Here is a 15200-nt window from a genome sequence, read left to right on the forward strand (position 1 = left end):
TAAATAAATAAAACAATGGTCCTTTATAAACAGGTACCATACTGATTTCATAATTTACTTAAAAGACTTGAATTGTTATTGCTTGAGCTTTACTTCAAACCAACTGGTACGAGATCATGAGCTTACTGATTCATACATCAAAACAGTCTATCCATAAGGGTATCATTAATAGCTACTCTTACAACAGAGGCTATTACACTGAACAAAAACTCTTCTATTCGTTACAGCCAACTTCCTTCACAGGACCATATTACACTGAAAGAAGAGCTTTTAACAGCTATATCTATTATCCCCTCCCCTCCCCCACCCCCCGAGGGGGGGAAAAAAAGCAACACATTACCCTATAAATACATATCTATGTTTGCCCAAAACAAAGCAATTTTAAGACTGGAGCAGAAGTACTATGGTCAGGAATATCTGTGTTCAAATACCAGGTTTACCATGGGCAAAACACTTACCTCTCTAAGCCTCAGTCTCCTTATGTATAAAATGGGGACAACCAAGTACTGAAACCTAATGTGGCCGTTTTAACAGTCAACTGAGTTATACGTAAAGGGCCTGTCATAATGTCTGGCATGAAGTAGGAACTCAGTAAATGTTAGCCATTATTATCACTATTAATTACTAAGATCGCATACTGGAGAACATACCACAGAGCATCACAGCTCATTGTATACACTTACTAATCCACTATGTTTAGACCGTGAGGCTCAGAGCAGAGATTACAAATATTCATTTTTCTATATTCAACAGAGTGTCTGGGGTGCAGGAGGTATTCAACAAATCATTATGCAATAGATGAGCGATTCAGTGAATGAATACATGCCAAGACTATTAAGATTAATTTTGCAGCATGCTTTAAGTTTCTAAGGAGAAACTTATTCATCATATATGGATAAGCATCATTTTTCAAATGGCCTAAATGTACAATAACAACAAAAAATACACATTTTGTAATCAGGGGCTTATTAGCACAGGGATGACGATAATCCCCAGGATCATTTGTTAGCTCCACCTAATTCAATCAAAGTTTTTAAAAAACTGTGTCAGCAAAAAGACCACCTTCGAGATTAGGAAGAGTGACCCCCTAAGAAAGATGCCCAAGAGCGTGGGAAACAGCCTGAGACAGCAGAGGTCTGAGCAGACAACATGCATGCAGAGCGGCAGCTAGTTGATAGCTACCATTCTTGAAGTGCTTCACAGGCTCAAACAGCAGGTCTAAGAATATGTGGATCTCTTCAGGCTGGCTCCCAGCGAGGAACCTCAGAATGATGGACATGCGGGTGCCAGAAGCAGATTTCCCCTGAGTTTTACTCCCAGTTTTATTCTTCATTCGGCCATACAAAATTCTAAAAAGTCCAAAGAATGTTATTTGTTTGCACGTTCATCCTAAAACATTATTTATCTGCACATTAACCCTAAAACACAGTTGTTTCATTTTCCTAAAAGGCTACAATAGTAACTCAACAGATTTAAATGGATACATTCTAAAACAAGGAAGAATGAAAATAGAAATTAGATATTTAATATGGAAATTTAAAATAACAACAAACACAAGGCTAAGGGAAGCAGGAAGAAGGAAATAATAAAGACAATGGCTAGAAGGTGGTTCTTTGGAAGAGAAAAAAAGCAATAAACTAGGCAAGCCAGAGGTAAGTCTAATCAAGGAAAAATGAAAACAAGAATATATAGATTAGGGCTTCCCTGGTGGCGCAGTGGTTGAGAGTCTGCCGGCCGATGCAGGGGACACAGGTTCGTGCCCCGGTCTGGGAAGATCCCACATGCCGCGGAGCGGCTGGGCTAGTGAGCCATGGCCACTGAGCCTGCGCGTCCGGAGACTGTGCTCCGCAATGGGAGAGGCCACAACAGTGAGAGGCCCACGTACCACAAAAAAAAAAAAAAAAAAAAAAATTTAAAGAATATATAGATTAAAAGGAAGTAAAATAAGAGCAAAACTATAAGTAAAATAAGGAAACTGGAAAGATTTCAATTAAATGGGTAATTTTCTGGCAAAAACACACATATAAATAAGAAAAAGGAACTTAAGAAACCCTGAATAAATCAGTAGACTTGGAGCTCACATAGTTTTACAGATGAATTTTTAAAACTTCCAAGGAAAAACAATCCCCGTGATATAGTTTCACAGCAGAGAGAAAGAAGGAAACAGTCCTTTTTCATTTATGAAGGTGGTATAGTTGTGATATCAAGATGGATTAAGGAAGAGAAATAAACTACATACCAATATTGCCTAAAAACAAAAAACACAACATTTCTAGCAAATCAAAACCACAATGAGGTATCACCTCACACCTGTCAGAATGGCTATCATCAAAGAGTCTACAAATAATAAATTCTGGAGAGGGTGTAGAGAAAAGGGAACCCTCCTACACTGTTGGTAGGAATGTAGATTGGTGCAGCCACTATGGAGAACAGTATGGAGGTTCCTTAAAAACTAAAAATAGAGCTAACTTATGATCCAGCAATCCTACTCCTGGGCATATATCTGGAGAAAACTCTTAATTTTTCTGAAAATACACATGCACCCCAATGTTGACAGCAGCACTATTTACAGTAGCCAAGGCATGGAAGCAACCTAAGTGTCCAGCGACAGATGACTAGTTTAAGAAAATGTGGTGTGTGTGTATATATAAACATATGTGTATATATATATATATATATATATATATATATATGAATATTACTCAGCCATAAAAAAGAATGAAATAATGCCACTGGCAGCAACATGGATGGACTTAGAGATTATCATACCAAGTGAAGTAAGTCAGACAAAGACAAATATTAAATGATATCACTTATATGTGGAATCTAATAAATAATACAAATGAATCTATATACAAAACAAACAGACTCACAGGCATAGAAAACAAACTTACGATTACCAAAGGGGAAAGGGAGGGGGAGGAGGATAAATTAGGAGTTGGGGATTAACAGATACAAACTACTATACATAAAATAGATAAGCAACAAGGATTTACTGTATAGCACAGGAAACTGTATAACTGAATCTCTTTGCTGTACATCTGAAACTAACACAATATTATAAATATTCAGTAATAATAAATAAATAAATAACTGGGGGAAAAAACCCCACGACATTTCTGAAAACAGTACTCAGTGCTGCATTAAAATGATATTAAAGCTGAATAAGGATTATCCCAGGAATGCAAGAAAGAATCATTAGTAAAATCTATTAGATTAATACAGATCAATAGCTCATAGAAAAGAGTTAATATGATCATTTTAATACATGGTTAATAGTCATTCTAATAAAATTCAACATCCATTTAGCAGAAATACTAAATAGCATAGTAATAAAAGCTACTTTCTTAGCATGATAAAACTACTGACTTAACATTCAAAATTTAAAGAGAATGGTTTTCAAACTCTTCAATATTAGGATCCCTTTTCAATCTTAAGAATTATTGGAGAGCTTTTGTATACATGAGTTTTATTTATTGCTATTTATCATAGCACAGGTTAAAACAAGTTAGCAAAAGTAACATTTCTAATAAAAATTAGTTCTATATATTCCGAACCTGTCCCTCCTAAAATTAGTGAGACTAGAGGCATTGTTTTACTTTTTTTTTTTCCTCCGAATTTCTTTATTGCCTGGCTTATTAGAAGATAAATGAATTCTCCTATCTGCTTCCACATTCAATCTGTTGCAATATATTGTGGTTGAAGAAAATCCAGCCTTACACAGATATGTAGTTGTAGAAGAGAAAAATGTTTTATAAACTTTCAGATAATTCTTTTCAGATAACTGTGGATATTCCACATTGATACTACACCAAACCTCAACAGGAAGCAGTTTCTTAAAGGCTGGTTGCAAGGTGGAATCTGAAACCGTATCAGTGAACTTTGTGAACTCTGTTACATTAAAATCCATCTGTCTATCTTGCACTTTGAACAGATCTTTACCCATGAATGATCCTGTAACATGCATCAGTTACTTGGAAAACATGAAAAAAATTCCATGGGAACAAGTGAGCGGCAGAAGTGTCTCATGCATCCCTCCCATTTTTGCATATAGAATAATAAAAAGACAAGTACTCAAGGCCCAAGATTCATCTAAGGGTATTGAATGAAACCAGCTTTTTATTTTATTTTTTTAAACTCCAGGTCTGTGGCAATGAAGAATGGCTAGCAGAGTCAGGAGCCACTGTCCTGATTCATGCTAAGGCACCCGGAGTTTTACGCATCATTGCTTTTGCCTGGTGAGCACAAATGTTAGCACAATGGAAAAGGTAATGTCTTAGTAGTATTATGAAAAAAGTTTTAACCTCGTGGGCCTCCTGAGAACATCTCTGGGACAGCCCCCACCAAGAAGGAGCAGACCACATTTTAAGAACGACTGCTTTAGAAACATTACTGTTAAAGCCAGTAGCAAGACAAGGATAACCACAACCACTATTACCACAGTTAATTCTTCTAGGCTCTGTAAGGAATACGTAAATTAAAAAACAGAGAAAGAGGGATTTATATCATAAAAGAGAACACAAAATTCATTTGACCACTATTTACTAAGAGCCATGGAGTTTGCCTTCTAGCAGGGGAGATACACAATAAGAAAAGAGGCTATGCTGGATGACTAAGTATTGTGAAGAAAGGTTGTGCAATGGGCTCTGAGTGGGGTGGTAAATGGAAGAGGTGTAGTTAGAGAGGTAGGTCTGGCCTAGGTCATACCAGGCCCTTAAAGGCGTAGTAAGGATTCCCTTTGCTACTCTCAGTAAAATGGGGTCTCAAAGGGTTTTGAAACAGGGGACTAACAACCTGATCGATGACTGTTATTCACTATTACTTTTTGACCCAGAAAATCCAATGAAAACTATGAAAACTAGTAATAAAGTTTTGTAACGTGGATGGTTAAATAAATCAATAGTTTTTATATCTCATAATTAGTTACATACCAAACGAATGAATTATTTCTACTATTTCTCAATAGCGAACCTTAGAGAAATACTGGATTTAATTTCAACAGTATTATTAAAATAACACCATGGCAAGATCCTTCCTCATGTTAGGGACAAAATATTTAAAATAAGTCTCTATACCAATTTGACTTCCCCAAAAGACCAATTTTAAAAATAAATAATTAAATAAAAGTCAAAATGAAATATTCCATTACAATTGCTGAATCATAATACGATACTCACAATTGTTTTTGTGACCAACTTTTAAAAAATCAGTTTTGAAAGTGTATAAATACCTCATCAGAACAGGAAACAGATCTGCTCGGTGGGCTGCTTTCACTACTGCGTTATCTTCAGAAATGCTAAAATGCACTATCTCTTCCTTAAAGCTTCTGTCTTCAAGCAATCTTTGTAAGTTTTCCCTTTAAAAATAGAATTCAGCACAAATCATCACTTAATCAATAATACTTTTTAAAAAATATAATTAATAGAGTACTATACATATATAAATGAAATAGGTATTAAGAATAGTTTATACTGTAGTTGACATCCATAAAGGAAAGTCTTCACACAAATACCTTCCAAAATGGCAAGTTTTCAAATTTTAAAAGGTAAAAAGGATTATAAGGGGCTAGTCAATAATTCAGCTGTTTATAAAAGCATAATATGAAAGCTTTCTTCAGTTCTTAGGGTGTGATTATGATGACTCCCTAAGTAATCACCAAGATTTTATGACATTGTATAAGCAAGAAGAAACGATATAGCCACCTCAACACATACTTTTCAATATTCTCTCTCCTACCTTATTATCTATGGAGAAGCACTCTTAACAAACATACTTCCAGTTTTCATCTCTTACCTGAAAATAGCATTATGATCCCCTTAGAAGGGAGGGAATTTCCTAGGCCTTTATAAAATTACTTTATAAGAAGATGTCTGGTAGAAAGATTAAAAATCAGCCCCCAAGTATTTCTTTAGCTTCAAATAACTTACCTGTAAGGGAGGATATGTGGATGTTTATACGTCATTATGCAATCCAGTGTTATTTTTTGCACCATTTGATCTTGGTGTAGCAACAACTAGGAATGATATTTTATAGAATTAATGAAGTCAGATATACATATACCATGGGATCATAATTTACTTGTACTAATTTGCTCAATTAAAATTCTTAGAATCTAAATTCTTAGACATGGGTTAAGGATGATTTCCTGATAATAGCTTTACATTTTCCTGGAGGTAAAGGAAGATGAACAGAATATATGCAAAGAACAAAACAGAAACACAACTCTGACACCTGCCTCCCACATGGCAGATTCTCAGGTCTATCTGTCTTTTGTCCAAGGCCAATTCCCTGCATGAGTCTAGATTTACACCAACTGGGCTGGTCCTGTGATGAGACAGAGCTCTTCTAATACCGTGAAGGTAAGAGCAGTCAGGAAGATGCCAGGAAAGAAGACCTGGCTCTGAAGCCTCTCTGATCAGTCAGTTCAGAATTTTGTTTCCTGTGGATAACTGAGAGTTTTGAGCTCTGGCTCTATAAACAAGTTATATCTGAATTACGGGCAAAACAAGGACAAATTTTGATGAAATAATATGTTTCATTTAAAAAACATCCAAATGAAAAGAGAAAATCTCGTTTCCCCAGATGGTTTAGAATGACATCCAATGCTTACTCTGCTTCTGACGTTAATTTTTTTCTGCAACGTTTTTTGGAATTCAAGGTCATATATTGTGATTTCCACGGACTATTATTCTATCTGTTTTCATTCAGTCGAAAAGATTCTGAAACCCTGGCGCTCCATAAGGCTAACTTGCCTAGCAGTGAAAAGTAGCAGCTCTCTTGGCACAAACCCTCACTCCCTTCTAAAAACGAATTCTCACAAGACAACTAACGCTTTGTTATACTCACTGTTAATACAGCCGATCAATGTTTAGTCACCCCAAATTTCTTTAAAAATCTGCTAAATTAGTACTGTCTAAAACTGTTTCTCAAGATACAGAAAATATCTGTTAATTAAAAAAAAATTAGACTTAAAGTGTAGATATGGGCCCTATTCCAACAATTATTGAAAACCTGAAAGTTATTTTGGCAAAGAAAAAGGGAGAGGAAAGTTCACAAGTAACTGTAGTGGCACGAATTAATTTTACTTACCTGAAGATACAGCTCATATAATTTGGATTCCAGATATAAGGCTCGTGGATTCGAAAACTTAGAGAAAACTTGCAAATGAGCAATTAACTGCCTAAAAAACAAACAAAAAACCCCCGAGAAAAACAGAAAAAAAACAGAATTAAAGAACAGACGTTATTTTCTTGAGATGATAGTACCCACTAATTTTAGTCTGTGACAGGTACTCTGAACACCTTGACTATAGTTGCATTGTTAATTACACAGACAAGTTTTAATTATTTGCATTTAGGAAATCATTCTCCAGGAATTCCAAATCTCAGGCAGGTCCTCCCCTGAAATTCAGGCTCCCCACCCCAGAAAATCATTCAGGATGTCCTCAGAATAAACCATAAATTAAACCAAATGTAGAAAGAAAGTAATCAAAATGGTAATACATTCCAAGATTGAACACAGATAATTTTTGGAACGATTCCTTATCTAGTTCCTATGCAGTAGACAGGAAAGTGGAAAAATATACACTTCCTCACTTTTATATAACATAAAAACTGATGTCAGGCAACAGAGGTCCAAGTTTGGGTAACCATGGCTCTTGCTTACCAAGAAGGAGGAAGAAAGAGCAATGCTCTGTGGTAAAAGTTAAATCTGAAGATGGGGTTGCCTCGAACAAACCACATCATCTACCAAGACAGAACGAGAAGAGTGCTTCTTCTGCATTTACATGCTCAACTTCCTAATTCATAGACTCTACAAGGCTTTAAAAATACTTAAGCAGGAGAAGAGCTAACACCTATCCTTCTCAAACTCTTCCAAAATATAGCAGAGGGAGGAACACTCCCAAATTCCTTCTACGAAGCCACCATCACCTTGATACCAAAACCAGACAAGGATGTCACAAAGAAAGAAAACTACAGGCCAATATCACTGATGAACATAGATGCAAAAATCCTCAACAAAATACTAGCAAACAGAATCCAACAGCACATTAAAAGGATCATACACCATGATCAAGTGGGGTTTATTCCAGGAATGCAAGGATTCTTCAATATACGCAAATCTATCAATGTGATAAACCATATGAACAAATTGAAGGAGAAAAACCATATGATCATCTCAATAGATGCAGAGAAAGCTTTCGACAAAATTCAACACCCATTTATGATAAAAACCCTCCAGAAAGTAGGCATAGAGGGAACTTTCCTCAACATAATAAAGGCCATATATGACAAGCCCACAGCAAACATCATCCTCAATGGTGAAAAACTGAAAGCATTTCCACTAAGATCAGGAACAAGACAAGGTTGCCCACTCTCACCACTCTTATTCAACATAGTTTTGGAAGTTTTAGCCACAGCAATCAGAGAAGAAAAGGAAATAAAAGGAATCCAAATCGGAAAAGAAGAAGTAAAGCTGTCACTGTTTGCAGATGACATGATACTATACATAGAGAATCCTAAAGATGCTACCAGAAAACTACTAGAGCTAATCAATGAATTTGGTAAAGTAGCAGGATACAAAATTAATGCACAGAAATCTCTGGCATTCCTATATACTAATGATGAAAAATCTGAAAGTGAAATCAAGAAAACACTCCCATTTACCATTGCAACAAAAAGAATAAAATATCTAGGAATAAACCTACCTAAGGATACGAAAGACCTGTATGCAGAAAATTATAAGACACTGATGAAAGAAATTAAAGATGATACAAATAGATGGAGAGATATACCATGTTCTTGGATGGGAAGAATCAACATTGTGAAAATGACTCTACTACCCAAAGCAATCTACAGATTCAATGCAATCCCTATCAAACTACCACTGGCATTTTTCACAGAACTAGAACAAAAAATTTCGCAATTTGTATGGAAACACAAAAGACCCCGAATAGCCAAAGCAATCTTGAGAACGAAAAAAGGAGCTGGAGGAATCAGGCTCCCTGACTTCAGACTATATTACAAAGCAACAGTAATCAAGACAGTATGGTACTGGCACAAAAACAGAAAGATAGATCAGTGGAACAGGATAGAAAGCCCAGAGATAAACCCACGCACATATGGACACCTTATCTTTGATAAAGGAGGCAGGAATGTACAGTGGAGAAAGGACAGCCTCTTCAATAAATGGTGCTGGGAAAACTGGACAGGTACATGTAAAAGTATGAGATTAGATCACTCCCTAACACCATACACAAAAATAAGCTCAAAATGGATTAAAGACCTAAATGTAAGGCCAGAAACTATCAAACTCTTAGAAGAAAACATAGGAAGAACACTCTATGACATAAATCACAGCAAGATCCTTTCTGACCCACCTCCTAGAGTAATGGAAATAAAAACAAAAATAAACAAATGGGACCTAATGAAACTTCAAAGCTTTTGCACAGCAAAGGAAACCATAACCAAGACCAAAAGACAACCCTCAGAATGGGAGAAAACATTTGCAAATGAAGCAACTGACAAAGGATTAATCTCCAAAATTTACAAGTAGCTCATGCAGCTCAATAACAAAAAAACAAACAACCCCATCCAAAAATGGGCAGAAGACCTAAATAGACATTTCTCCAAAGAAGATATACAGAATGCCAACAAACACATGAAAGAATGCTCAACATCATTAATCATTAGAGAAATGCAAATCAAAACTACAATGAGATATCATCTCACACCAGTCAGAATGGCCATCATCAAAAAATCTATAAACAATAAATGCTGGAGAGGGTGTGGAGAAAAGGGGACACTCTTGCACTGCTGGTGGGAATGTGAATTGGTTCAGCCACTGTGGAGAACAGTATGGAGGTTCCTTAAAAAACTACAAATAGAATTACCATATGACCCAGCAATCCCACTACTTGGCATATACCCTGAGAAAACCAAAATTCAAAAAGAGTCATGTACCAAAATGTTCATTGCAGCTCTATTTACAATAGCCAGGACATGGAAACAACCTAAGCGCCCATCATCGGATGAATGGATAAAGAAGATGTGGCACATATACACAATGGAATATTACTCAGCCTTAAAAAGAAATGAAATTGAGCTATTTGTAATGAGATGGATAGACCTAGAGTCTGTCATACAGAGTGAAGTAAGTCAGAAAGAAAAAGACAAATACCGTATGCTAACACATATATATGGAATTTAAGGGAAAAAAATGTCATGAAGAACCTAGGGGTAAGATAGGAATAAAGACGCAGACCTACTGGAGAACGGACTTGAGGGTATGGGGAGGGGGAGGGGTGAGTTTTGACAGGGCGAGAGAGAGTCATGGACATATACACACTAACAAACGTAGTAAGGTAGATAGCTGGGGGGAAGCAGCCGCAAGGCACAGGGATATTAGCTCGGTGCTTTGTGACAGCCTGGAAGGGTGGGATGGGGAGAGTGGGAGGGAGGGAGACGCAAGAGGGAAGACATATGGGAACATATGTATATGTATAGCTGATTCACTTTGTTATAAAGCAGAAACTAACACACCATTGTAAAGCAATTATACCCCAATAAAGATGTTTAAAAAAAAAAAAAAAATACTTAAGCAGAGAGAAGTGAGAGAGGTGGAAACCAGCTGCATGTGTGGTTCTGCCATTCTGAGCTGTTGACTTTGGGGAAAGTCACTGAATGTCTCAGAGTCTCAGGTTCCTCATCTCAACAAAGACAAGACCTCCCAGATTTTCTGTGAGGATTGAATGAAAGACCACAAGTTGTGGTGCTTCAGCTCCCAAGGGTTTAGCAAACAACACACTTCTCTGTTTTAGGCAAAAGAAAGCAAAACTGTGAAAGCCCTACTAGTTAATATAGAGAAAAATGGCTGGAAATTATGACCTCTTTAAGATATTGTAGAGAAATAGGGGTAAGGGAAGCACTATTATTCATATTTAGCTTAAATGCCTGTGATAATTAGTCTTATGTGTCAACCTAAGTTGCAGTACCCAGTTATGTAACAAAACACTAATCTCGGTGTTGCAATGAAAATATTTTGTATGTGTTGTTAACATCTACAACTAGTGGACTTTAAATAAAGGAGATTACCCTCAATAATGTGGATGGGCCTCATCCAATCAACTGAAAGCTATAAGAGCAAAAACTGATGTTTCTCAGAAAAGGAATTCTGCCATAAGACTGTCACACAGAAATCCTACCCTTCGAACTTCACATTCAAGACTACAAGCATCAAATCCTGCCTGAGTTTCCAACCTGCTATCTGCCCAACAAATTCTGGACTTGCTGGCTCCTATAATCACGTAAGCCAATTCCTTAAAACAAATCTCTCCACACACACACACACCCCCCCCAATATATATCTCCATTCTACTGGTTCTGTTTCTCTGGAAAGCTCTGACTGATACAATGTCTCTGTAATTACTTATCACTGAGCCTTTTCAGTTTTACAAATAAATTTTTTAAATCTTCTATTGAAACATATACCCTTTCCCTCAACATTTATTATTTTTTATGTGCCATGTAGCCTTCAGGAGACAAAGAGAACAGGAGCTAATTTTCACGTTCTCATTAAATACTTGCCAGTGAGGAACGTGTTCCATGGATTATAAAATTGGGCTGTGAATATACTGAGATGGCCCCAAGAATGTGATTATCCATTTACTTACATTTTCAATGATGGGGAATGCTAGCAACATTCTAGGTTTGGCTACAGGGGGCAGGAAAATTAATTAAGACATGGAACTTATTTTTAAAGAGTCTTTAATTTACATAGATGATTTATAAAAAAATTAGTACCCAAGGCAAGGAGCAGCACCTGATTAGAGGTATGAACAGCTGTTATCAAAGCTTGAAGGTGGGTAAGATAACTTCTAGTTTAAAAGACAGGAAGAGCTTCAGTGAAGAAGCAGAATGAGAACTGTGCCTCGAAGTAGGACTAGAATTTCACTTGGCAGCAAGGAGGCAAGGAGACTGCAGAAAGAAGGACATAGCAAAGGTCCAGGGGTGAGAATGGAAGAGGTATGAATGCATGAATAGCTTATTCGTTTATTCAACAAATAAACACAAGGACAAACCTTTGGATAGCTGTTATGCTGAAGGATACAAAGACGGAAACAGCGATCTCTGTCTTAGAGGAAGTAGTAGGGGATAGAATGCTCAGAGTTGTGAGAAGGTAGGAGCAGAGAAGGAACTATGGTTCCATGAAGCTTAGCCATGATCTTAGTATATAAACTCCTGTGCTTTATACACTAATTCCATTAGCTGGCAAGCCCTTCTGTGCTTGGCAAACTTTTGTCTTGCAGCTTCAAAGGTGCCCTCCCCTTTGTAAAAGTCTTCCCTTTGTGATAGAATTAAGTCATTTTTTTTTTACTGTGCTCCTGTAACTCCTTTAAAGATACTTCGTTAAAATATTTCACCAGGCATTAGACTGAGCTTCTAACTCTGCAGAAGCTAGGTACCATTCACCTCTGTTGCCCAGCACTTAGCAAAAGGACCTCGATACAGTTGCTGAATGATGAGCTAACAAATGGCTCATGGGAAAGACTCAACAAATGTGCATATCAGATTGAGATGTAAAGTGTTAAAATAACACAGCAGCGCCAGTCTGGTGGATCTCTGACACCCCAATTCAGACAATATTCAAGTAAGCTGGAGTACCTTCTGAAAGCAGAGTCACTTCTTTTTTCTAACGTTTCTAACAATTCAGGTAAATGAATAAACCAGAGAGTCAGAAAGAGAATGTAACAGCATGGAAAAAAAGAAAGCCAAAAGTAATCAGGAAAGAAGTCAAAAGGCAAAGTTAAGAGTGCTGATGTGCTTATTTATAAGGGAAAAGATGTTCCATTCTGTGTTGCCCCAGTACACGAACATAATGTCCCAATGCTATGAAAGTGAACAACAAAGGTCAAGGGCATTTAACTGCTCCAGGCCCCAGTGCTCTCATCTATAAAAAGGCGCTACAATCAGATGATCCAAAGTCCCCAAACTCTTAACATTCTGTGGCTAAACAAGAAAAAATAAATAGTAAGCAAGCAAAGAAAAAACTCAGAACACTGGCAGTTTTCTTCAGGTTGTAAAAGAAAATCTCAGGAAGATTCAGCACTTTGGTAAATAATTATCTGAGTAATTCATCTTGTCCCAGACTATTTCACAGGAGGTCACAAGAGGTCTCTTCCCGCTCCTCCTGGATCCGTGGATCTGTAATCTTTCAGCAACGCTGAACTTACTTGGCCGCAGCTCTTCTTGTCTTTTTCTTTTGTGAGGGTTCATCTTGGGGCGCCAGCTCTTCCCCCAACTCTTCATCCTCTCCGGCAACAGGTTCCTCTTCTATTTCCTCTGCCCCCAGCCCTCTGCCTTTTCTTCGCAGATCCTGGGTTGGTGCAACTTGCAGATCTGCTGGGTAATACTCATTGCTACAGTGGAAAGAGAGTAATATGAAACAGATGAAGCTAAATATCCTAAATGTTTATGACAGATGTATGTCCCCAGTTCACAGACTCACACACAGAAGAGACATCAGAGGCACATTAGTCAAGCATCTTCTACAACATTTAAACTCAGCCCCTCTTAAGTACCTAATTTGACAAGTCAATCACTGCAGAAGACAGCCACTTCATTGTTACACTGTTGAAAATATGTGAAATGTCTACTTTGGACTAAGCTGATATCAGCCTCCCTGTCTCTGGAACCACAACTTGGGGAGGAGGGGATAGGGGTAGATTATATTATAGTATTCAGTCCTCCAGGTATGACCTGGTAAGACAGGTGGGACTATCAATTCATTGCTTTTGAGGGAAGTCACAACGTGACACAGACTCAGACTAAATGTCCAGGCAATGAAAATCAGGAAGGCTTTATATTTTGGCTCCTCTAAACTAAGCTTGTGCAGTTGGTATTCACATTTGTTCTTACTGAATTCCATCCTTTTAATTTTGGTCCATTGCTGTAGGTAACTAATGCTATCTTGAAGGCTATCATTCAGTGCATTAGTTTTGTGTCACTTTGGTTCATTCATCCAACAATTATTACTTTGTTGCCTGTTCTGTGCATGACACTGGGCTATAGATATAAGGAAACTGATCAGATAGACTTTAAAGTCCTCACTCAAAAATACACTGATAGGGACTTTCCTGGTGGCACAGTGGTTAAGAATCCGCCTGCCAATGCAGGGGACATGGGTTTGAAACCTGGTCCGGGAAGATCCCACATGCCACGGAGCAACTAAGCCCGTGTGCCACAACTACTGAGCCTGCACTCTAGAGCTCGTGAGCCACAACTAATGAGCCGTTGTGCTACAACTACTGAAGCCTGTGTGCCTAGAGCCCATGCTCCACAACGAGAAGCCACCGCAATGAGAAGCCCGTGCACCACAACAAAGAAGAGCCCCCGCACGCAGCAACTAAGACCCAATGCAGTCAAAAATAAATAAATAAATTTAAAAATACACTTATACAATACATATTTGAGGATAGCATCCTACCAGCACACCTGGAAGAAATACACTATAGGTTAATACACAACACTAAACCTAGAAGGCTGAGACCCTACCATACTCAACGCTGTACTCTTAGCTGGCAGGATCTTACCCTTAATAAATAAAAAATAAATGAATGAATGAAATGAGCAAAGTTGTCCTTTAAAAACTGCACCATTATCCATTTAAAAACGTGTGTACTATACTCTCAGCCCTCAATTAACCACATGACATATTAACCTTTACCTCCATGCACAGCATGTTCACTCATTCATTTATTACATAATTCATACAAAGCACTTATAAGAGTGTCTAACACACAGCAAGTACTATTAAATGTCACCTATCACTGAGATACTGTTGCAATTGTTAGTCATTCATTTCTGCTTCTGGTTTGGTTCTTCTCAGAGAATGTTTACAACGGATTCACAATTAGTCCTAATACCAAATTATATGAAACATATTTAGAAGTATAAATTTATAACCCCCCAAATTAAAAGCCCATAATATATTTCAAAGTCAGAATTAAAGGTGACCTTTGGGTTTTTCATTAGTTTGGATCATTTACAAAAGTATTAGTTATAGGTAATCAGTGCCAATTAATCTTCAACATTTTTTAAAAATTGTGTCTTTCCAGTCTTTAAGTTTCCTTAAACTCAGAGACTCACATCCTGTTACAGGCTCCACCCTCCATCCACACCTCACAGCACCTTGTGCTACTA

At 37.4% G+C, this 15200-nt stretch overlaps 1 protein-coding gene across 1 annotated transcript in view; it reads right to left on the reverse strand.

Moving 5' to 3' along the window:
* The window catches only part of UTP20 (UTP20 small subunit processome component), a 96963-nt gene that overhangs the window by 45555 nt on the left and 36208 nt on the right, over positions 1-15200 (reverse strand). The window contains exons 22-26 of the mRNA XM_032644495.1: positions 13232-13417; positions 7090-7180; positions 5928-6013; positions 5231-5356; positions 1183-1349 (exon numbers count right to left, since the gene is read on the reverse strand). Coding sequence (XP_032500386.1) covers positions 1183-1349; positions 5231-5356; positions 5928-6013; positions 7090-7180; positions 13232-13417 — 656 coding nt within the window. The remainder of the gene's footprint in view (positions 1-1182; positions 1350-5230; positions 5357-5927; positions 6014-7089; positions 7181-13231; positions 13418-15200) is intronic.

This window comes from Phocoena sinus, chromosome 10 (genome assembly GCF_008692025.1).
Source record: "Phocoena sinus isolate mPhoSin1 chromosome 10, mPhoSin1.pri, whole genome shotgun sequence".
Taxonomy (NCBI): domain Eukaryota; kingdom Metazoa; phylum Chordata; class Mammalia; order Artiodactyla; family Phocoenidae; genus Phocoena; species Phocoena sinus.